The 24,846-nt window shown below is 45.5% G+C and overlaps 1 protein-coding gene across 7 annotated transcripts; it reads left to right on the forward strand.

The window, feature by feature from the left end:
• Positions 1–5,420: 5,420 nt before the first annotated feature.
• C8A (complement C8 alpha chain) lies at positions 5,421–24,349 on the forward strand. 7 transcript variants are annotated; one of them, XR_004752957.1, is made up of 13 exons: positions 5,422–5,665; positions 7,698–7,794; positions 8,723–8,867; positions 9,774–9,918; positions 11,427–11,616; positions 13,131–13,331; positions 14,570–14,810; positions 18,725–18,853; positions 19,608–19,765; positions 21,863–22,085; positions 23,623–23,797; positions 24,020–24,056; positions 24,099–24,349. XR_004752957.1 is itself a non-coding variant. In XM_035333572.1 (12 exons), exons 1-11 carry the CDS (start codon positions 5,547–5,549, stop codon positions 23,772–23,774), a joined length of 1,800 nt encoding a protein of 599 aa, XP_035189463.1. In that variant the 5' UTR covers positions 5,422–5,546; the 3' UTR covers positions 23,775–23,795; positions 24,099–24,349. The 7 variants fall into 7 exon arrangements, 3 of the variants coding, with proteins under 3 accessions (XP_035189463.1, XP_035189461.1, XP_035189460.1); XR_004752956.1 differs by having other exon boundaries at positions 24,120–24,349; XR_004752958.1 differs by having other exon boundaries at positions 5,421–5,665; positions 7,701–7,794; positions 23,623–24,056; positions 24,120–24,349.
• The last annotated feature ends 497 nt before the right edge of the window (positions 24,350–24,846 follow it).

Raw genomic sequence — 24,846 nt, forward strand, 5'->3', positions numbered from 1 at the left:
GGGGTGGCCAGCAGCCTCCCATGCAGCCCCTAGCCTATAAAATACAAGAGCCCTGCTCTGACCCTTGCTCCTCATGCTCATTGTGGTCTCCCTCTGGGTGATGCCTGTCCCACTGCACCCACCCAGCCTGAGCTGGGGAGCTGGCAGGGATTAAAGCAGGCATTTCCCCAGAGGAGCCACGTGTTTGCTTCATCTCCAGATAGCAGAGTCCAGCAAAATCTTTTATCGTTGCTGAAGTCTGCACTTGTTCCCTGGTGAAGCTGCTCCTTGATGTCCAAAGGGCATGCCAGCTAAATCTGAGCAAATAAGGCTTTTCCCATCACTGGACATTTCAGCCCTGGAGAAGAGCCTGAAAGGATCTGCCCAAACACTGATCCCGTGCTTTTGCAGAGCACATCTCCCAGGAAAAGTAAGGCTGCTGAGCCTGGCAGGAAGAGAACCACAGGAATTCCTCTTTCCTTCCATAACTGATCAGATTTATTCAGTCTTTCTTCTGCAGACCATAGGTACAGCGGCAGAATGGAGCCCTAACTGGGCAGTACTCAGATATGGGTGCCAATGGGGCTTGCCCTGGTAGGGATCCATCAGCATCCTGAGCAATGATCACCCCTCTCATGCTGGCCCTTCTCCCATGTAGCGGGACATGTCACCTCTCACATAGACCATCCCCAAGGATCTGCCTGGAAAAGAACCCCTGCAGCACCAGGAGGCCTTGTGATCGCAGGAAGACATGTCTGTGATGTGTGGGACCTGGCGTCTCAGGAGTCTGAAATTTCTTTCCAATGATTTGAGGGTAATGGGGGTGATACGTGGCTTGTGGATGGGCATTGCCTCTCTGCACATGGGCATCAGGCCTTGCCTGAGCACCCAAACCACCCCTGGGAGCAGGACTGATGCTCTCATGACCCTGCCTTTCAGAGCCAAGCTGGCTGAGAGCTGGAAAAAAATAAAAATTAAAACTAAAAAGGGGGGAAAATGAAAAAAAAAAAAAAAGAAAGAAAAAAAGAAGGAAAATAAAAGACTTGGTCACTGGAGACATGACTCAAAGCATGAGTCTCGCTCCCGGCCACATGAAAAGCCCTGCTGCTGCGTGGTGGTCTCGGAGAAGAAAGAGGGGGTCCCGCCGAGCCGCGCACCGGCAGGGAAGTCCCCCATGCCCAGCCTGCAGTCGCGGTGTGACCAGAATGAATGGTGGCTTTGTGCACAGGGGCTGGGGGGGATTTACGAGCCGCCCAGTGCTGTGAACGCAGGCCCTGAATTAAAGCAGTGTTGGACAACAGGGAGGTTGTGACTTCGGAGCTGGGGTCCTACGGAAAAGGACAGGGGAGTATCCTCCTTGCAGGCTCTAAAAGAAATAAAGACAAGCCAAAGGTGCCTCTAAAACAAGTGTGCGGTGAGTGCCAGCCCTGCTGGGACACCCGCTTGTCTCACCTCGTTTGAAAGCAGCCCCTGGGCTGCCATAAATCGCTCTGGGTCATAATAACTGCCGTGGAGCACAGGGCGGCCGCGGTGCTGTGCACACCAAGCAGCACCCAGGGGGAGCCAGCTCTGCTCGCCTCCTCCAGGCTGAGTCACCTCAAGGGCCACGAGGCACCACGAGCTTCCTTGGAGAACCTGCGCAGAATATCAGGACTTAAACCTATTAAATATATATATATTACATATATATATATATATATATATATTTTTCAGTGATTCACTAACACCTTATATACACACCTCAGTCCAAGGGCTGCAAGCACAGTGTTAAGCAGACTTATTTTCCCTTCTTTATTCTTTTCAGAGACTTTATGAACAATAGAATTTATTATATGTTACAGGTATATTATACAGCTCCAGGGCAGTCCTTTTTCTGGATTTCATAAGTCTTACTGTAGACTAGCCACAACAGAAAACCTTGGGAATACCACTTACCCCAGTCTTTCACGCTTTCACAAAGGGGGTTGGTGTTCCTGGCGAAGCCTAGGGAAATTTTAGGACAAGCCAGCCTTCTTCTGAAGACACCTAGATTGCAGCATTACCTGTGATGTATCGCTGGAAACAGAGCAGGGACAAAATGTTATTGTCAAGGGAGAGCCTGATGAGATTTTTTTTCCCGTGTCACAGCTAGCAGGGGTGGGCAGGAGATGGAAACGGCTGACCCGGGGCAGAACTGGGGCAGAAGGGACCCACCCGTCTGGGCAGAAGGGACCCACCCATGGGCAGGGATGCCTCCCCTGGAGCAGGGTGCCCATCTCCAAACTCAGAGAAATGGGCACAAGTGGCTACCAGGGCACAGTTCGGGGGGGGGGGGTATATGTGTTTGGGGGGTTGCAACCCAGCTTTTGCGTAATTCTCCGGGCCCCTGTCCCCCGTTCCGCGCTCCCCAGCCTTTTCCTCCCGCAGCGGTTCCGCGGGGCTCCAGCAGAGGGGGAGCGAGCACCGCCTGTGCCCTGCCTGCTGCTGCCCAGGAGCAGGGCTGGTGGATGAAGCCCCCTTCCAAACCCCAAAGCAGTGCTGATGTCTCCGGTTTTACTGCAGAATATAAAGCCCTCTTCTTAATCCAAGCCCTTCTCTCTGCTCTGTATCTGCTCCGCGACTTTGATTTTGAAGCTCGGAGGTGAAGACCCGGAGAACCAACCTTGCTGCCGTGGAAAAACAAGTTATTTTACCCAGCTCCTGTGCAGGGAAAACTCGCTGGCACTTGTGGAGGGGATGAACTGAGGAAGCCCCTGTGTGCTGTGAAAGCAGGTGTGAAATGGCAGGATTCCCAAGGGCAGAGCTCCAGTCGCTGGGCACAATGCCTTGATCTTGCCTTACCAAACATCTCTGTAACCTCTGTACTTTGCAACCACCCCTACATTAACGCAAAAAAAAAAAAAAAAAAAAAAAAAAAAGAAAAAGGAAAAAAGAAAGATGCTACCCCTAAAAGAAAGGCTGTCTGCCTGGTGAGCAAACAGCACATGGCAGGTGGCAGCCACATCGCCTAGTGCACAACAGCAGGGACCTGGGGTACAGCACTGTGGGTACAGTGCACAGGATGGAATAAAATAGAGCAGGACTCTGTAGTTAGATGGGGTTAGAAGGGTTTTTGGTGACGAGCTCCGTGTCTTCTAATAAAATATTAGCTGTGGAAAGTTCTTTGGTGGCAAGGAAAAGAGCTTTGCAATGGTCACAAAGTGCCTGATGCAAATTCCCACCCAGATTTGCCACTGACTCCTCTCGCACCCACCCCCAGCCCCAATTTCCCCGCTACCAACTGGCCCCCAGTCCCCATCCCACTGCCCATCCTCCTGAAGGTGACTGCACAGCTATCGGCAGCATCGCCGGCGTTTCAAACCAGAGGTTCAGAGTTAATTCAGGTTTAGAGGCAAGGATCCAACACGCATTTCAGACAAGTTCAATTCATAATGTTATAAATGGAACCATAACTTTTATATATATTGCTTTTGGAACATAACACCTTTGAGAAAGGTTCTTTAATTTCACCTCTAACGTGGTGTGCATCGCTTGCAGCTTAAATCTCTCATATGCCTCCCCCCCCCCCCAATGGCTTCCCCCCGCAGGGCGAAATTGTTGTTGGGCCTGATTGCACAAACTGGCCCAGCCTTTTATCTGGGAGACAGTCCACAAATAACTTTCATTATATATATGGTGTGTTTCTGATGCCGCTATCAGAAAAGATATAATGCTTCTCCAGTCCTGCTGGATGCTGAGGAGGCATTTGACTGCAATGCAGCCATTTATATCAAAGGACGGCAGAAGTTTGGACCAAAGAGGGATCAGACAGACAGCAGGGGAGGCTCCCTCCTTGGGGACAGTGGAGTTGTCCACACCAGATCTCTGTAAGCATTGCTGAGGCCCTTCTTTATTGTTCTTAGTGACATGCAGAGGGGGTGCAACATGCAACAGGGAGGTAATGGTGGGTACCGTCTTAAGCCAGTTTCAATCCCCTGCTTTTCTTTCAGGTAAAAGCAATTTAGGTTTAATATTAGAAATAATAATAATAAATTAAAACCTTAGTTGACTTCTTGTGTAGGCGAAGAAAGGAGGACTTTCTGAACCCGTCTGAAGTACATTAGTAGGTAAGGGACTGCATTAACACACTCCTGAAGGTCACAAAAAGGCAGTTTTCATTTCATCTCACTACAGAGTTTACCCATGTGATACATTTCTTCTTGTTTAGTGCAGACAAGCTCTAGGGTCATTCTAAACTTTAATTACATTAAAATAACATGGTAAGAGGTCCTTTTATTTTGATAATTTACAATACCAGCTATTGAAATGAGCTTCACATTAATTTGGGAAATACACAGAGTGACACTTCTGTCCCAGTCTTTTGTGGGCAGAGAACAATTCACTGTCCACTTAATAGCTGTAATAGCCCAAGACCAGATTTTCCTACTATAATTACACTTTCTCTCAAATTTATTGAGGTTCAAGTTTCCAGTCGTCTGCTGGGAACGCTTCATTTATGCATGAAGTATCTCAGCCCTCTTACGCAGAAGAAAAGCAGAGAGACATGGAGGCTTGTTCAAATACAAAAGTCTCCATAGATAATCTTTTTTTTTTTTTTTTTTTTTTTTTTTTCTATTTTAACTAACTACTAATAATGTTACAGAGTCCTTATGCACTTTATTTCCTGCCCAGAAGCCCTCAGGGGGGATTTTGAAGGCTATGTGCAACCCTATGTGCAAGTGGTTTTCCAATGTTTTTTTTTTTTTCTTTTCTTTTTTTTTTTCAACACATGAAAACTAAATATCCTCATATTGTGGCTATTCTCTCAGTAACAAATAACCCATGGTGTTTTGCTTTGTATGGCATTGTTTTCTTATACCTGTGCACTTGCACATCCACTACTCCTGCATTGAGATCCCAGCCTGCTAAAAGCGTTAAAGCCACCACCCACGGATAGGTTCACACAGCAGCTGGGATAGGACACAATTTCAGACTGAGGGGGCATCTTCCTCCCCCCGAATCAGTTTAAAAAATGAGGGTTTAGATCCTCATGTTGCAGTGACTGTGGAAGACCGTCCCAAAGCCCTTCTGAGCCAGGTGATAATTCCTGGTGGCTTTGGACATGGGACGCTGCCTTATGGGAATGGCAAAGGGTAAAAGCTGAACTGACCTTTCCATGATGTATCTGGATGGTACATGCCCCTCATAACAGAATTTTGTAAGAATCTTCAATTGGCTGAGCTGGGAAGTGACAGAAATTACAGGTGCTGTGGGAAATAAAATGAGTTTCCTCCTCCAGACGAACTGGAAGGTACAGGGTGGGTAAGAAACATGACTGCCTTGACAGCACCTGACTGACTTCCATGTGGAAACAGTCTAATATATTCCCTTGCCAGAAAATTGGGAATTTGTTTCCAAAAGGGCAAAGGCCTCTGGGACATGTCCTGATTCTTCGTGATCTGATGGGTGCCGTCGTCAATGATTTACCGCAGCGTCCTGCGCTGGGGGGGCTCTGCGCTTCTCCCAGCAGCACTGTCCCCACAGCCTACCAAAGCCTCAAGCTTTTGCTTGCAGATAATTAATAGCAAACGTTTACATATGGAAAAACAATGCGGTGGAGCCTGCGTCAGGTTTCTCCTTTGATGCTCGCTGTATGCTCGCTGTCTCTAACAGCACGTCAGGGCACGGCTGCGGCACACGGGGAGCCGGCGGCGGCGCCTTCCCAGAGGTAAGTCTGCTTCCACCCAGCTCTACGTACTGAAACTGCGGGCCAGTCAGTCAGCCCATCAATTTCGTCTTGACTTGAGGCATGTGCACACTATGCTCTCTGTAAACAGCTTCCAGAAAAAAAAAAAAAAAAAAATGTTGGCCGTTATCCAAGCCCAAGCGAGGAATCATAATTCCTTCTTATATGAACTGTTTGCACAATGGGTTTTCTTTCACAGATGACTATTAAGACTGCTTAAACGTCTTTACTAAAAATCACCATATTATTTTAGGACACTTGGAGTGAATTCCTTATACAGGAAGACTTACAAATAAATATTTTTCATATTCACTCTCATAATAATTATTTTGCATTTGACAATTAACAAGTGTATGTACACAACCCAATTTTCAATCCAAGCCAGAATCATGCACCTCTATTTTTTTTTTCTCTAAACAATATTATTAACCTATACAAGTGTCATTTAAGCTTTGAAGGAAAGGGGATATACAAGTTATTTTTTTCTAAAGCTACAGTGCCATGATAGGAGAAGAGTTGTTTTTTGTTTGTTTTTCCTACAGTTATTAATTTCAGGCTTGTTGTAAAAGCAAATGTGATTTAGAAGGATCAAGAAAAGGTATCACTGATAATTGGAACGTGAAGACAAGGAGAAGGCAGAAGGGAAAAAAAATCATGGTAGTGATACACTTAATTATGAAGGCTTATTCTGATAATCCCTCTTGAAAATGAACAAAGACGAGATTTTTGATGTTTGATGAACTTATCAAACAAGGCAGAATAATGAAGAGGTAAACGTGAAATCCAGTCAAAGGTGAGCCAATTAAGTGCTTGGTGAAGTGCTGAAGGACACGGCCCACAAAACCTCCTGTCAGAGCCGGGAGGGATCGGTACGGGTGCCTCCTCCAGCACCGTGCTGCAGGATCTGCTGTTCTCCCGGCGGGTGATGTGTGCCCACGGGCTCCCTGCGAGGGCCGCTGTGCCTCTCGTCTGGTGGGCTTGCTGATGAATGCCCAGTGTGCTCCCCACCTCCGCTAATTATCGGGATTTCTCTTTGGGCTGCAGTCTTGAAAGTAAAACAGACTGCTCATTAGTTAATCACCAAAATAATGATAATAATGTTTTGGCTTGGAATAACCCCTTAAAATGCTTTGAAGGCTGTGGCAACTGGAGAGTTGTTTCCTTATGCCAGACACTGCTCCTCAAGACAAACGTGTAAAAATAAAGGTTGTAGGAGTGGGGACAGAAACACAAGATATCATAATGACAAGGCTGGGTGGAAAGACAAGTATTTGCTTGCTATTGTACAGCAATATTCAATATATGTGCAGACACCATTGTGATACACAACTCTTGCCATTTTCTGTTTTTTTGTACTCTTTCTTTAACATTCCCACCTTCACAAAATCTAGGTATTTCCTTTTAGAAATAGTCAGCCAATGAATTGTCATGGCCAGCACAGCTTTGTGGCTTGCTGCTCAGCACCATTGGCGCAGCCATTCCCACTACCACATGCATGGGCATCAAACCCTGTCTGGAAAAATACTGACAAGTTCAGAACGGTGTAAAAAAAGTAAAATTGATTGATTTCAAACCAGGTGTAAAACATCACTAATCCTGGGGGTTGCGAGTTGCTCCTGAGAAGAAATCCCCAAAGAAGTTTTTCCTTAAAATGTGAATTTTCTGGACATTCCTTCTGTCTCAGTGTGTTAGGCCTCTCTTGTGTGGTGTACACAATTTTATTGCAATCCACCTATTGGAAAGGGCTAGAATCTCCCAGGAGAGCAGGAAAACAGAGACAAAATGCTAAGGTCCTACACCTGCTGCCCCAGACCACATTTTGAGGGTGGACTTCTTGGACAGGGCAGCTGGGGTAGGACGGCCACCCCTGCAAAGGATCTGACCCAGTTTCCATTTCTTACAAATAAGTTCCCAGTGGAAGACAACACAGAGATCATTTTCTCCCTGGTGGCCTCCAACCCTTCTTAAAGCACAGCTTCAAAGCCCTTAGACCACTCTCTCTCCTTCTCCTTAGAAGAAGCAGCAGAGATGTTAATTCCCCAGCTCCTGTCAACTGTCAGCTGAGCCAGTGGTCAGCGTGGACTGATTGCTTTCCTTGCCAAGGAAAAAGAGTAAGGCTCAACCGTTATGTACTCATTTATCTTCAGATGTGTCTGCAACGAGGATGTACACACATTAATTATATATATTATACATATTCATCATTCTGAAGCATCCTGTAAACTCATCCAAACATGATGGAGGTGCTCCTCTTGTAGAGAGGCTCTTACTTTCCCTGGTGTAAACAGGAAATAAATTTGTTTAAGGCAGCGGAGCTGCAAAACACAAAATCAAGGCAAAAGGTGGAAGAATCAGGCCAGAATACTTGGCCAAGACTTTCCTTCTCAAAATCAGATTTAATTAAGTATCCCCTGACTCTTAATGCAAATATTCTAATGAAAAGAAATTAAAAGCAACCTTCATTCATCAGCTCCTGTTCTCAGTTTTTGATATAATTTCACATGTCTTCATAATTCAATAATTTATTTTCAAATACCTGACATAATTTTGCTTTCTACTTAGTTTATATCCCTGTATTTTTGTTCCTGTGCTTATAATCAGCAAATGATTTGGCTGTTCTCCCCCTCTTTATATTTTTTTTTTCTGGTTTAAAGAGCAGCAGTCCTCATTAATAATCCATCAGAAATGTTTCGGGATCAGTGTTGCAATTAGTATCTATGTCCATCTGAACCCATTACATTCCAGTATAAAATATGCAATTGGAAAAATTCTGTATTACATCCAAGGTATAAATAAGGAAGCGATTTTAAAAACAGTCATTCCAGTCACCCCCAAAATTCACTTGTTTGAACTTTGGGCAGTTCTCCTGAGCTCCCACGCCTCTGCTGATTCTCCTCCACATACGCACAAGGCTATGTGTATGAGGACTGCACAGAGAAATAACAATTTGGGTAAAAGCTATAGATATAATTGTGTTACGGCCCATGGAGGTAATGCCAGGGGGACACGAATTAGGTGTTTTTCTCTTGTATGACCCAGCACCGGTACCGGACGCTGGTGCAGCCCGCGGGGTTCGCGGGGCAGCGCTGCACGGGGAACCTCTGGGATGAGCAAGCTTGCCGTGCCGGGGAGACCTGCACCAGAGCCCCCAGCTGCGGGAAGGACTTTCGGTGCGAGGAGACCGGTGAGTGAACGGGGCTCAAACTCCAGGTTAGGGTGGACAGACTGAGGGGAAATGGGTCAGACATTGGTGGGATGGAATGACATCTTCTGTGGGCAGGGTTTTGCCAAAATGCATTCAGGCTGTCCAGCAGGATGGTGAAATAACGCAAGGAAAAATATGAGATTTCCCCATCTTTGGTTTTTTTCCACTTTTACAGAAATCCCTCCATGTTACACTTCAATTTGGAGAGAAAAGGAGGCATGTGTGACATGGAAAAGGTTAATTTTTCAGTGGAATAAAGATTCTAGAAATATTCTGCTCCAACAGCCGTGCTGTGTGCTCACATCCCCCTCCGTGGGCACCGGAGCTCCCCCAGCACACGCTTCCTCTCCCTGAGAAAAACACAGCTCAGTCCTGAACCCAACCAGTAATCTGTTGGGGTGAATTATTTATTTTTAGCCATTCCCAGCTCTGAGGACTGGGATATGGTACGGCTGTTCTCAGGATGTTTGGCTCACCTTGGCAGATCTTTGCTTTTGCATGAGTGCCTTGAGCTCCCACCTTGAGCATGTAATGAAAATCCTAATGAAATTTAGCAATGCACAGCAGCTCTGGGGGCAGCTCCTCAGCTGGAGCATGTCATCGCCGCTCCACCACTTCCCTCCATGACTGCCGTGTCAGGGCTTTCTCCTCACCCCCAGAAATAAATAATTAAATAAATAAATGAAGTCCTTCCAGGTTGTGATTCCTGCAAACATCTGTTCTTGCGCTACGATTATTGCAATAAGCTCCTGATGGAGCAGCAGTGTCCAACGCACAGCACGGCTTCCTGTGGCACTGAAATACGTGTGCAGAGCAGCAAAATCAGGCTGCCAAAGAAGTTTTCCTGAAGGTGGCCAAGGGATCTCCTGTCCCTGTGCACTCTAGGTCGCTGTATTAAACGACATCTCGTGTGCAACGGCGAGACAGACTGCAGAGATGGGTCTGATGAGAGTAACTGCGAGGATGAAGATATTGAAAGCCCCTGTGAAGACCTGTACCCAATCCCAGGGTCTGAAAAAGCAGCACAGGGGTGAGTAATTAATCAACAGCTGCTACTCTAGCAATCAAAGCAGGAGTAAGGTTTTCATATTGCTCCTCCTTGGTAAGAGCGGTGCTCCATGAATTAATACCATGCTGTGCAAAACCCAAAGGAGTGTGACTGTCCCACACAGCCATGGGTAGCTATGACAGATGCTGGAGGGCTCGGCCCAGCTTTTGTTTCAAATTCTTCTCAGTTTTACTGCCTGACCTTGGCCTCTCTCAGACACTCGGTAGTTGTGAGTGTACTCTTTACGCTCATGTGACAATATATCTCAGTTCTCTGCGTCCTTTCCATAGCTGATGGGAGCAAATATTAAAGGGAACAGTAGGTGTGGGAGGTGCAGCATTCTGCTGGCTTCCATTTTTATTGAGAATTTTTGACTCCAGGATTTAGGACTTTGGAGCATAGATTGAGGGCAGAGAGCCTGAGCACCAAATGGAAATAAGCTGAAGTATTTCTATGCATGAAAAGGTTTTAGGCTATTCAGATTCCAGTTTTGATCATGCAATATAGAAAAGAAGCCTCTGGCATGAATTTAAAGGCAAATTTCCTGTTGTGAAATTTTTGTTTTAAATCCTGTGTCTTAAAAAAAAAGTGCTTAGTTTCATTTGGAGAGCATGAGCTACAGTATGACAATGAAACCAGTCATCGGATAATTCTCCTATCCAACACTCTCCTGAGTCAATGAGATAAATGCATCTCTGGCCCAGGGCCTGGGAAAGTCCATCAAAAGTTTTTCAAGACATCTATTAATTTGCAGTCAGCACCGCATTTAATACTGCTCTCTGATTTGTTTTCTCCGCAGAACACACAAAAGCAATAGCATTTACTATCCTGGTCTTAAAGATGATTCCCTGTTGTGAGGAGCAATGCTGCTGTCGAGTTTGAATAATGCTTTCATTTTGAGCCATCGAATTACAGGGAATATTAAGTAACAGGCGGGATTTGGGAGGGCAGCAGCTGTGATGGCTGGAAAGCAGGAGGAGAAAGGCGTGAGGAAATAATAAGCAAGTGACTTGGCAAAACAGGAGGCTTCAAGTCTAGGGAGGGTGTTAACTCCACTGAGAAATGAGACCGCTATTAAAAGGAAGGAGATGAAATTAAGATAGGATACAATTACAGAGACTGCCAGGAAACCCTTTGTGGCAGGGAGATGCACCAGGCTGCGAAAGCCTTGCTGGTACTGAAGGAATCCCAGCGCTGTCGGTTTTTCACAACTGGACTCGCGGGGATGGACCGGACAATTTAACTGACTTCTTCCATCTCTAGGATCTGAGTCTGAACCAATGCCTTCTGTTAGTTTTGGGAAGGAGACAGCAGAGAGAGAGCAGACCCAAACGTCAGGTTACAGTTGCTCTCCCAGTTCCAAGCCAGAGACCTGAGTACAGGTTACATGCAGTGCCGTAGTGTCAGAACAGAAACGGGGACAGTGCCTGTTGGGGAAAAACAACAACAACAAAAACAGGATAACTTTCTGAATGTTATTTTTTTCAAAGATACAACATCCTAACACAGGAGGAGAAGCAGTACGTGTACGATCCTAATTTTGGTGGGGGGCATTGCGAGTACGTCTACAACGGGGAGTGGCGGGAGCTGAAGTACGACGCTGCCTGCGAACGCCTCTACTACATGGACGACGAGAAGTATTTCCGCAAGCCTTACAACTTCCACGTGTACCAGTTCCTAGTGAGTACCTTGGGTGGTCAAATTCGGCAATGTTTTCCCAGCTAAGGGCTTGACTTGTTATAAAGGTATTGTGCACATTTTGTCGGGGGAGAATTTGCTACGTGTTGTCTTTCAAGGCACCTTCCTCCGGCTGTCCCCAAGACAACAGGCAATCGGTGATATACATGCAGTTTTATGGCACATCAAGGCACTAACGTGCTTTATCACCCAGGCATCCCCACTGCTTATTCTGGCCTAGTCAGAGCCAAGATAAATGTTTTTTTACTAAATTCTGCTCTTAATGAGCTGTAGAGCTTGCGCGAGCCACTTGCCTCTCCAGGGATGAAATTGGCCATGTGTAAAATAGGAACAATGCTACCAGTTCAATCTTTGGAAGCATTTAAGTCTGTGGCGTGGCTACAAGGGACATAAATCTGAATTCCGAGTGAGACAAAGATCCCAAAAGCCATCACAACATGTATCACAATGCCTGTGTGCATTGGGGTGGCATCTGACTTTGGATGTTGGAAACAACCTAGCAGAGGGGGGAATTAAGCTGGGTGTCCCGGGTCCTAAGTAGGAGCTGTGGCCTCGCTATTAAGCATCTGTCATGCTTTTTGCAATGGATGAATGAAATAACTATTATTCCAGGGCAATATTACAGCCAAAAGACCAATGTAGTAGATTCTCACGTGCTCCCCACAGGCAGAAACCCCTTAAGTCCCCAGTTGAACCCAGACAGACCCACCACACCAGCAATGTTTTCTTCCCCCTTTTACCTGCTGCTGCTGGTGGAAGCACACCTGTACCATGGACACATAGGGAGGGATGCTCAACAATGTCTCACACCTAGGCTGACTTTGGAGTTTGTACCTGCCTGGGTCTAGGAAGACACTCATGACCATGTGAGATGTCATTTTTCAGTGTTGGAAATTTATCTGGCTTTTTATAGAGATGGCAAATGGCACAGCTCAGCCTCGGCAAGGCTGCTAAATTCCACGTGCTGGCAAAGCAGAGCTGTCAAGGGAAAGGTCACTTATCTAAAACAGGCAGAACAATGTTTATTTTCTGATGTTGCCCTTGTAAGTGGCTGGATCACCACTGTTGACTTTTTTTTCTTAGTAAATTCATCCAGAAGCAGGCAGGAGTGGAAAAAATTCACTCCTAATAGTCAGGATTTGGCAGAGTTGCAGGGAACTGGAAGGAGGGCTTTGTAATGGAAAGTGTCAAGGTAGCTCACTAGACACTGTTACCAGATCTGCCTGTAATGGCATTGCTGTCTGGGGCTAAACACAAACCTTTCCCCTGTCTGGAGACAGATGTCACAAAATGCATGGCTTTATCTGCATGCCTCACATATTTCCAAATAAAATGGCTCACGACTGAATTCTTTATTCTGTGTTCACTGAAATCAGTGTTGGTGCCATCAGGAGCATCACTGGCTTCAATGGAGGTATGATCTGCTCCTTAAAGAAATATTGATTAAAAAGGAAGGAAAACACCTGAAAAATTAATGTGTGCTCCTTTCACTTTAGGCTCATGCTGATTCTGGATTCTCTTTTGAGTTTTATGAAGATTCAAAAGATCTGCTTAATGCCCTTGGAAGTAGTAAAAGCAGAGGAGGTGGTTTTACCTTCGGGATTGGACCCAAATCAGTACCTGTAATGCTAAACCTCGGCTTTTCTTTATCACGTGGCAAAGGATCCCTGAAGAATTTCACAGAATACAATGCAAAGGTAGAAAAAAAAAAAAAAAAAAAATCAGTGACGCGTACACTCCAATCATGTCATCTGTGCATTGCATGGTCTGGCTGTAACTTACGTCTGTTTATTCTCTTAATTGCATTTTTTAACACATAGCAATTGTACCTTAATTTGTTCGTGTAATTGCAAATGTATGATCGTTAGTAATCCTGTTTGTTGTTCTTATTACATTTTAGCAAACAGGGAGTGGGAATAAAATTGAATTACGAAGTACCACAACACATGTCATCTCACCCCATCCTGTTTCATGGCTATGTTAAGCACATAAATAAAAAATGTTTAAAGTGACGATGAGGGAGGAGGAAATATCAAGATGTTGATCAAAACAGTTGTCCTCAGGGAATGATTTCCAGTAGCAAATATATCTTGTTCCAATTAATACAAGCTGCCTTATGATAGGGAAATATGTTACTTTTGAAGAAAGGTTAAAAAACCATGATATAAAAAAGAGCTTCCATTAAAGAGGTTTATTTCTCATGAGTTTACATCATGGAGTAGCTGTGGTGCTTTTTCCCATCTAATAACATGAACACTGGTATTTCCCACATATACTATTCCTTGCCTTCTCTTCTTTCTTGGCTGCTGACAGCAAACAATACAGAATAATTACTTTGATGGTGTTCCGAGTTGAAATGCCCTTAAAAGCTGTTTGAAATTGGCACCATTAGAGTATTTATTGTGCACTTGTCTAGACTCACACGATGTTTGCAGCTGAGCAGTGATCAATTACTGCAGAAATCATTTAAGGGGCTGGTCCTGTTGTACTGGTACCTTGCTTGGGGCAATGGCCAGTCTAGAGGAGAAGCCATGGATCTGGTGGTAGAACAAAGAACTCCTCCTGGGTCAGCACCTTCCCAGCCAGGGAATCCCCCTCCTGCCTTGTCCCACATCACTGGTCAAGGCTGTCAAAAAAAAAAAAAAAAAAAAAAAAAAGGCATGAGCAGCATGGAAACAAAAACCAGAAATAGCAGAAATTTGCACATCAATAAAAAACCCAAAGCACCCACACCATGACTCTGCCTGCCACCTCACACACAAGAAAGAGACATTGAAAAATAAATTGCCACTGATTTATTTTAAAGTTAGCTTGCTTTTCAAGCCCTTAACATACAGTGACAGTTACAGATTCCGGCTTTCCTCTGCAAACCAGACTAGAAATTACTTTTTTTTTTTTTCTTCAGTGAATATTGATTGGCAGTCTTTGCCCACAGGATGTTGGATTCATTAGAGCTGTGACCAAGGTGCAGACGGCCCGTTTCAAGATGAGAAGGAACAACATCGTTTTGGATGAAGACATGCTCCTCTCCCTGCAAGAGCTTCCAGACACATACAACTATGGCATGTACGCCAAATTCATCGACACCTACGGCACCCATTTCATGACATCCGGCACTATGGGAGGTGTCTTTGAGCACATCCTGGTTGTTAACAAAGAGGAAATGAGACGAAAAGGTTAGAATAATGCACAAAATTCTCCGCTCACAACTTTCTGCTCTAAACCAGGCATTTCCCACCTGGAGACGATGGAGTGGGTCCAGCCCACCTGAATAATTCATCTGGTTGCTCCCCACACCCATCGTTTCCCTGGACCCTGGGAGGGTGGATACTCATCAGCCTCTCCTTGCCAAGCTGGCTGGTGTGTCCTATTATATGATAGGCACCAAAAATGCACAGTTGGCATGGGGTACAGGTATCCATGTGCTCTTTATGAGATGAATGCACAACTCACCGTATAGCCAGGGAGAAGCTCAAGTGTCACAAACTACTTCCTGAGCTAATTTCAGAAGAATCTGGGTAATATTTTTGTAATTTAGGAATGCATCTGAATACCTTTTCCTCCCTTTTTTCAGTGTTGTTTACTAGACTTGTCTAAACTTCTCTTATTGCTTATAATCTTTGTTCTGGCCATCCTTAGGAATGCTCAAAGACTGCAAACTCAGCCAGAGTAAAGAATAATAGCCCACTGGTGTTTTAGCATCCTGGTAGTGAGAGTTTCAATTTTCTGTAAATGGAAATAACGCTTTGCACTTGGCAATACCACTGCCAATTTACTCTGGTTAGTGTCATATCTGAAGACTAACAGAGCTCTGTTAGCTCCAGTTCTCAACAAATTAGAGTGTATGAGGCTGGAGAGCCATACCTCTAAATCTCAGTTATATGAAATATCCACTCCAGATATCTGGACTACAAGAATAGCCATTACTGGAGAGCAAAAGCATAGCATTTTTCCTAATCAAAAACATAAGATGCAGAACAACAGTAATACGGTACTTCGTTACACAAACCAGATTGCCGACTTTTGCAAAGGTGTTGACAGTGCAATAGATCCCACTTTGCCTAAACATCATCACCCTGATCTTCTGAGGGTAACTCTCCCCTGCTAACTTCAGGCTGAACATTTATGCAAAAGAAAATTGTGACCTTGGACAGCAGGTGCAAATTGCCACAGGTGGTGCAAATTGCTATAATTCCATTGATTTCCATGAGTCTGCCCCAAATTCTGCCATGGACCTTCCAGTCTGAAATGGTTTTGTACTATCAGCACTAGGATAACAATACAAACACTCCACTGTGAGTGTTAACCATGCCATTCTTTTCCTGTGAGCAACTACCAACTGAGAGACTTTTCATTAAGTCCCTGAACTACTAATATTTGGAAACATGATGCCTCCTCAAATCATTTATTCACTTTGAAGAGTGAGTGATATAGAACAAGAATAACATCTTGGCAAGCAAGTCTTCAGGAAGCAGACTGCCAATTTCAGAGGAAGAATGAATCAAGAGCATGTGGAGGGAAGCTATTATTTTACTTTATCTTGTGCTTGTTGTGTATCTGAGGAGATTTACTGCTACAAGATGCCCTCTTTTAGGAAAGAAGGATGCTGAAATTCAGCAAAAGACAAAAACATGCCCCAGTGGATATGTAATTTTCATTCTAATGCAGTACATTTGTGTAATTTTCATCTAACTCAGACTCTGCTAGAAAGTCCACATTTGTCAAGTCAAAAAATGTCTTTCCATTGCAATCACCACCATGCTTGAAGGCTGTGTTTGCAAGAGGCTTAGCCACATCCCCCAAGGGATGGTCAGGTACAGGGTATAAGCGCTCAAGTCTTGCAAACAAGAGCTTCAGAAAATGAGCTGGAAGCTCTGCAGATGCCTGTAGAGGTACTGCTGAGTCTCTGCAGGGCTGAGCTGCACAGCACCAGCTTCAGATCCACCCAGGCATCCTGAGAGCCCAACTAGCCCAGGAGGCTATGTGTTAAATGCTTTGGAAAAGAAAAATGCTCCTTCTTTTTTATTTTTTTGTTTTTCCCTAGACTGGTGACTAAACCAATCATGTCCAGGAAATAAAATCCCCAGGCTGTCCTCTCTAAATGAAAGATACCTGGGGCTCACTGAGCATCCAGCTAGGCTTAGGCATGAGCTGAACTTTAAGCATATGGGAAACCTTAATTTTGAAAATGAAGTCACCTTCTGTGTTTGGACACCCAGGAAGAGACCACAACCCACTTGTGCAGTGTTTAGGATGGCAGTTCTGCAGCCAGACCTGTTTCTAGCTTTCAGGCTGCAAGGGCTTCTATGGATGTGGTCATGAGTGAAATAAATACATATATCAGAACGAGGTCCCTTGCTGCTCTGCCATCAATATTTTTCATTACTTGTTTTTAAAATAGATTGTTATGGTTCTATTATTTAGCAGAAAACAGTATAATGTGTTCACACATTACAAGAACATTTATGGGAGAAACATTATGCTCAGAGTAAATTAGAAAGAGTCTTCATATATTCTGATTAATTCAAAATGCAGCAGTAAATCTTATCACTTGAGCACATTCAACTATCGCAAATTATATCTTATAAAAAACTACCAGGGCTCCCCCCTCAAGTGCCAATATTTTCTATGACCACCCTTTTACAGTGATAACCACTTTTCATTTATCAAGATCTGATCTTGCTGCAACCAATAGCAAATTGTATTGACAGACCCTTGCTGAACATAATTACTCAACAGGAACCATGGCAAATCAATTAATCAGGGTGTTCCTCAAGTTTAATTTTATGGCACTCCAACACCAAGATGAGCAATCACTCACGGTGCTTTGGGTGAATGAACTTTACCCACTGCGTTTACAACTGTTGAACAGTTTACTACGAGTAATTGAGTGCTACACGTTTAATGTTCCTCAAGGGGCCCATTTTGCAATGGGATGTAATTCCCCATGAAGTCTTGAGCATGCTTCATGTCCCACCACTTTGGCTCCAGGACTTGGTGTCCCTTTCCTGGGACACCGAGTGCTTTCTCCAAGCCAACGAGCAGCCCTGTGCCTGCACAGCTCCAGCTGGCCTCTCCTGCAGAGCAGGGGCTACAGGGACTAATTAAGACCGGGGTCTTAAATACGAGCAAGATGAGGCGCTGATCCCCGGTACTGGGTGAGGCAGCACAGCTCGGTGCTCCAGGTCCAGCCTCGATCATTAAACTGCTAAGCCACGATGCACAAATCCTGCTGACCTCTGAGCCTCCCTTCCAATGGGGTGGTATTGATCGCCGGGCTGCTTTGTAAATTACTTTAAGATCCTCTGACAAAAAGAGCAACATGAAAGTTACCTATTACCTACAATACCTGTATTTATTGAAATCAATGGATTTTTTAACTATTCCAGAAGATGGCCTTATATTTGCAGGAGGCTGAAGTGTGTACAAAAAAAAACAGGCTGTGTGAAATACGTGCATTGCTTACCTCGGTGAAGCCACCTTGTTAGCTCACTTCTCCCCTCTGCAGTCACTGCATGGGTCTCCAGTTACAAATTCGGGTGATGGATGCGGCAGTGTTGCTGGCAGCAGCACAGCAGCATGCCCTCAGGCTTTGCAGCTCTCAGCACACACAGCTTTTGCAGGTTGCTACTTGAAGATGCTACTTAAACCACTAATATATGGGGCGGACCCTCAGATTAGGAAATTAGCTAGGAGCTGTTGATTTCAACTGCTGTTCCAAGCTTTAGTTATGAGTTATAGTCTGTGAAAATGTTTTTATTATTAAATAAATAGGCTGAACAATGAAATACATGCTTGAAACCCTGTGTTAGGATATTCAGTTTGTTCTAATATTTTCTGGGAAAACCACTTTATGTCAAGGATACTTCCCTATTCACTTGTGCAGTAGGCCCGACATACCCCAATAAAAGTTTGGCTTTGCCACTACAAGACTAAAGCCTATCCTCTGCCATGGAATAATCCTTCAAGTTGCAGACCATGCAATTAGATGAGTATTTTCTTCATTGACGTAAAAGATATCAGTAGGAAAATGAACATTTTCCACTCAGAATGAGACAGTGTGTTTACCGGTCTCCTTGTTGTTTTGCAGAAATCCGCTCTGAAGAAGTCATGGCCTGTTTTGGGCTCTCAGCTGGCGTTTCGGTCAACAAGTTTGGGATGGGAGTGGGAGCATCCGTGTCATACTCTCAGTGTGATAATAAAAAACTTCTGGAAGAGGGTACGCTGGGGGGATTGGGCCACTGGGCCTGGGGACAGAAGTTGGGTTACACAAGAGTGTGAAAAGGGTGCTCCGGTGCCATCCTCAGGCCCAAAAGTGGGACCGTTATGTCTTCAGGGCAAAGTCCCCAGCAGTACTGGCTCCTCTTGAAAGGAGCTGGAGTTACAGTGTCTGGAGAGAAATGCACATTGCTGGGTGAATGGGTGACTGGGGAACTCTGGTCCCTTTAGCAAGCCCAGGCCAAGTGTGAGGAACCTGGGAGAAAGTTAACATCGGATTTGAGTCTCCTCCGAGCACCCCTGGGCAATGCCCTGTGGCTCTGGTCCCTCCTGCACGTGTCCCATGTGCCACCAGACTGGACCAAACATGCAGCAGAGCCCCAGCTGGGCCAAATGGTTCTAACACTGGTCCAGAGAGGGCAACATCGGTGATGATTAAAGAAGTCAAATCTGGCCATAAAAAGTACTCAAAGAGGTTAGGAAGCCCCAGACTGTAAATCACTTTAGCCAGTGATAACCAGACACGAAGGCTGGGGCTGTGCAGGACCTTTGGGTCGCAGTGGTTTAGGGCATGTGGGATGCTTAGCTTGTCACCCATCAGCTTGTACAAGGCCGAGGGGGAAGCAGAGCACCCATCGATGTGGGGAGCGCAGCATCGTGCCTCTGGTAGCCCCTTTCGTGACTGATCTCACCTCGGTTTCCAGAGCAGGTGTGGAAATTGTAACTAAATATATGGGTGTAATTCACCTTTTCAGATGAGCAGAGCCACAGTGCCATTGTGGAAGATATTATTCCCCGGATTAAAGGCGGAGATACTGCTACCAGTGGAGGGCTCTTAAACAGTTGGGACGGCAACATGTATCGTCGCTGGGGAAGGTCATTAAAATACAATCCTGCTATTATTGATTTTGAGGTAAGGCTTTCTACAGTTGAAGAAACTCTGCCGCTATAACGAATGAAAGTGTAGTCGAGCAGATCATTTCGTATTTTTATTGTGATCCCATCACAGAACAAGATTAAATGTAATGGGCCACTGATCTAGTAACCTCTTATTCATTTCACAATGGGGAGTACATCTCCCACCGACAGCATCAGCAGGGAGACAGCCAAGGAGCTTAATGCTGGATTAGTGCCGAGTTAAGTTTCTGATGTGTCCCCAAGCAGCTTGCCAATGAAAAGCTCTCCATAGTTGCAGCCATCTCCATTATTCTCTGTAATGCTCCTGCCTTCCTGTATAAGCAGGGGACTCGTGGAGGAGGCAGCCACCCCCCGGTGAAGGCTTTGCACAGATGCCCCCCCCTCCACTGCACCTGCTTCAGAGCCACAGTGGCTCTGTCTAAGCTCTGCGCACCATGGTGGGTCTCGCTCTGGGTGCTTCCAGGAGTTTTTGGATCAGGGTACCCCACTTTCTTAGGTGGGTCTTGTGTCTCTCCATGCTCTGCTAAGAGGGTCTGTGGCCATCAAAATCAGCAAAGCTCCCCTCCTGCGTCCTATTTTACCGCATGTCCCATAGAATGGGAAGGTTGCTGAAGCATCCCACAGGGCTTCGTGGTGTGAGGGAAGGCCCTTGGTCATGGCATGGACACACTGCCATGAACATCCTTCTCATCACCACTTGTGGGCACACAGCAGGAAAGCCAGACAGTGGAAGAAGGGAGATGGGCAGGTAGAATTGGGAATGATCTGCATTATTGTCAGGAGAAATGGGAATCTTTCTGGGCAGTACCCTGGTGGCAGAAAGGCCAGTTAAAGTACAAGTGATCTCAGTTACAGCTGAACGCATGCTGCAGGTTATTCACCTTTCTTCACAAGTTCCCATCAATTCTGGGCAAAGCCTATTGCAATTTTCCAGTAAACCAGATGCTGACCTCTCTGTTGGCTGCTTTCGGAGCTCAGCAACCTCTGTGCAACCAGCAGCAGTTCAGGCTGCCGATAAGCACCCACGTCCACTTCAGCTGCTCTTATCTGCAGCTCACGCTCATTTGTTAAACTGCCCTGTGCAAATTTGTCTAAGAGCCCTTCCCAAAGCCTGGCTGGCCCTCCCCGCGAATCACTCCCCATGTGCTTGTGCAATGAGGTGATGCCCAGGACCGCCCTGGGACCAGTGTCCACCGATTCCCAGCCAGGCGCACCTTGGATGTATAAATGTCCTTGCATCGGCCTTGAGTTTATAGCTTCAACTTTCATTTCTTACTACTGGTGAAACTGGAAGGGCTGAGATTTTTCAGGGAGACATTTTCTAAACACGGTTGAATGCTAAAACACCCCGAAGAGCCACATTTTGAAAGGCAGAACGGTGCTGCCAGCGTTGGGGCCTGCTGCCCTTTGGCTAATCCAATCGATTCAATATAATAGGTTCAAAGCAGAAGCTGGGTTACAATTACAGTTGTCCACATTGGGCTATTTTTGCTGAATGGTATACAAGAATTGTATTTTGCTACTGGAAATATTACAAGCTGTTTATATTTTTAAAGCTGTAGGTGGCTCATTATTATTTCACTGTAACAAAGGGTAAAACGTAGGCGGGTAAAAATTTCCATGCTGTGCCTTTACTGGATCGTTCATAATCTTGTCACACTAGTAGCAGGTCGGTGTTAAGTTTTAGTAATACCCACTGTCCAAAGCTCCTACCTAAATGTTTTGCTTCAAAAAGGGAAAAAGCATGAGAAAAATCTCAGACTTTATGGTAGCACTAAGAAACTAATCAAAAAATGGGCTTACTGGGGTGTTGGAATTTATCATCTGGATCCACACTGAAAATCCAGAGCAAGCCAACCCTGCACAAACACCTAAGATGGGAACAGTTTGGGGCCAGTGGTTTCCTACTGGGGCCTATCAGTGGTAATGCATCTGTATGATGTACATGGGGGCTGTCAAGGAAGACAAACTCTTTTTCTCAGCCCCGAGCTCATTCAGCGACCTCCCTGCTCCCTGACTGTGGCCTGGCACCACCCGGGCCTATGCCTAGATGAAATCCCCAGACTCCACTTTTTGTCTCCGTCCTGTGCAGCTGCAGCCCATCCACGAAATTCTCCGCAGGAGCGACCTGAGCAACATGGAAACCAAGCGGCAGCACCTGAAGCGGGCTCTGGATGATTACTTGCTGGAGTTCAACGCCTGCCGCTGCGGACCGTGCCAGAACGATGGCGAGCCCATTCTGGTGGGCGACACGTGTGCTTGCCAGTGCCAGCCGGGGTACGAGGGCCATGCCTGCGAGCGGAGCAGGCGCCCAGGTAAGGCCTTGGTGTGAATGAGACTGTCAGCCGGTCCCTGCTGACTGCCATGGAATGTCTAGGGCACGGTGATTCCCTGGAGCACTTAGGGCATGCCGATGTGGATAACTGCTGCAAGGGAAACCCTGGCAGGCAGGGAAGGAAGAGAGGCTGAAAGGGTCAGGCTACGTGCTTGGGAAGTGATGCTCCAGTGATGTGCCACCAAAAATGATGTTCCAGTAAAAAGTTGCCAAATTGCCAGGCTTCCCCCCCAACAGGGAAACATTTTAATTAGAGGGAACTATCTGGGGAAAAAAAAAAAAAAAAAAAAAAAGTGTCAGTCCCCAAGTGACAGGCTTTTATTTATGCTTTATTACTTTATTTTCTGTTCTAAAAAATGAAATGGGTGGCAATAAAAAGCTAACCTCAGAACATGCTCTTTTGTTTCAAAAAAATGCCAGGATTATTTCTAGACATTTGTGTCCTGATTCGTGATGATGAAAATTTCCCAATCTCAGCACCTGAAGCTGGCAGGAAAAAAAAAAAAAAGAAAAAAAGAAAAAAAAAAGATAACAAATCATCCTGAGACCAGTTCCACAAAGCAGAGCTCCTGGCCTTCAACTGTGCACTCTTACTTAGGGTCTCACCATTGTAAATTCAAACCTGTGATGAGCTAAGGAGTAAGAGTGGAGATGGGTAGATGGCTTATGAAACTGAACTCAAAAGCACTGGTTCAGTGATTCAAAAGTTGGTTTCTTTAAAAAAAAAATAAAAATCTCAGGTTCTTTGAGTTGTCTCCAAATTCAAGGAATCTGCCTGAGATGAGGCACAAGGGAAGTCCAGGCACTACCGTGCCTCTGCGAGCTGCTCTGAGCACCCTTACTTTTAGCAGTGCTGAGGGGAGCTATCAGTTTATGGAAAGGAAGTGGATTTTTAGTTTCAAGACTCATTTAAGACCAAAAGCGGTTTTGTAAAGACCGATGTTTCAGCAGACAGAAACCCCAGCGTTCCATCCAGCACTAAGTAAGAGCACACAGATCCATTTTTACTGTCTGGATTAATAAAGTGCCCAAGCCAGGAATGAAGGCCAGTTGAGTAAATAAAAAACGACAGTAAATGACAGCCATCAAGCACTCCCATCATTCAGGAGTGCCACCATGATCTATAGTATCGAACGCTCCTGACAACTCAGTCTGTCCTGTAATGAAAAAGCCTCAAAATGACCTGTCTCCAAAGGGACAGGCAGACTTTTCAGAACAGCTCCATGACAGTGACGTTAGGAGACATTTGTCCCTCTGCCTTGCTTGGAGGTGGGAAAGTTAGTGCAGAGAGAGCCACCGGCAGCCCTTTGGGAAAGGGAAGACAAATGGCAGCTCTTCGGAGGAGAAAAAGAAAGAGCTTGCAGTATGTTTTGTTCTGTTTTATTTTATTTATTTTATTTTAACTTTATTTTACTTAATTTTATTTTATTTTATATTTTGCTTTTATATATATATATATATATGTTTAATTTTACTTTATAGTTTGGTTCAGCCTCGTTTTCGATATGCTTTTTCAGGCACTGGGACGAGCGGGCGCTGGAGCTGCTGGTCACCCTGGGCTCCCTGCCAGGGGGGCTCCAGGAGGCGCAGCCGGCAGTGCACCAACCCTGCCCCGCAGCACGGCGGGGCACCCTGCATGGGGACGAGCGTGCAGAGCAAAGCGTGCTAAAATCAGCACCGCTCCCCACCGGTACGTGCTCGAGGTGTTTTGGTGTCTGTGCTGGGCAATAAATACAGTGGGCATAACTCTGCAACTGAATTACGCTGGGGACAAAGAATTGCATTTACACACGTAGGGGGATGAGCTGGATTTGCTGTACAAAACACAGCTGCTGTCCAGACAAATTGCTCGGGCTGACTGCATGCATGCCTGGCTGCACCCTGCTCCACCAGTGCTCTGGCTGGATGGGTCCACTGGTGTCCCCACCAGGTCAACTGGTGTCCCCACTGGGTCCTCTGGTGTCCCCACTAGGTTGGCTGGTATCTCCAGCAGGTCCACTGGCATCCCCACCAGGTCCACTGGTGTCCCCATTGGGTCTGCTGGTGTCCCCCCACCATGTCACAGCCGTGCTGCCAGAACACAGGAGGTGGCAGAGAACCAGCACAGGAGGCTTTGCTGCTGCGTGTCCATTTCTCGCTGCTCATGAAATACATTTACTAAAACTGTTTACTTAAGTAAGCTTCACTCGCAGAAATTTTTATGTTTGCCTTTGGAAAACAAATTAAAAGCCCGCGATCCTTGCATTTTTATGCAGTTGGTATTGACATATGTACCATGAAACTTTTATAAGTTGGCACTGTCAGATTTTTAAGGCTAGCATATTGGACAGGGCTGCGTTTTCAGCAAAGCCATATGCTGAGCTGTATGGGAGGAAGCTTAAGCCCAAAGACACCGAAGAGCCATTGCAAAACGCGAACTCGAACTAATGAGGAATCCTACGTAAATAAATAAAATAATAAATAGAGAGGCTCAAGTGAAATTGTTCTGCAGAGGGTGTTTAGGCACACGTGAAGGCCGCTCCTCTCTCAGATCAGTGATGGCCTGAGTATGGGCACACGGGCATTTTATCTCCCAGGCACCCAGAGCCAGAGAAGATGCTCGTGGGCTGCTTGATTTATGTTTCTTTAAAATTTGAATGTAAGGTGTAAATCGCAGCACAAGAATACACATGGTATTGAACTGCATCCAGAGACTGTGGCCAGAGCCTGCAGCTCGGTGCTCTTAATGAACTGCTGCAAAA

This window comes from Oxyura jamaicensis, chromosome 8 (genome assembly GCF_011077185.1).
Source record: "Oxyura jamaicensis isolate SHBP4307 breed ruddy duck chromosome 8, BPBGC_Ojam_1.0, whole genome shotgun sequence".
NCBI lineage: Eukaryota > Metazoa > Chordata > Aves > Anseriformes > Anatidae > Oxyura > Oxyura jamaicensis.

Coding starts and splice junctions, on each gene's coding strand:
- C8A (XM_035333572.1), top strand. CDS start 5,547: ATGCGGTGGAGCCTGCGTCAGGTTTCTCCTTTGATGCTCGCTGTATGC. Junction 7,795..8,722: donor TTCCTTGCCAAGGAAAAAGA/GTAAGGCTCAAC, acceptor TGTATGACCCAG/CACCGGTACCGGACGCTGGT. Junction 22,086..23,622: donor CGAGCGGAGCAGGCGCCCAG/GTAAGGCCTTGG, acceptor ATGCTTTTTCAG/GCACTGGGACGAGCGGGCGC.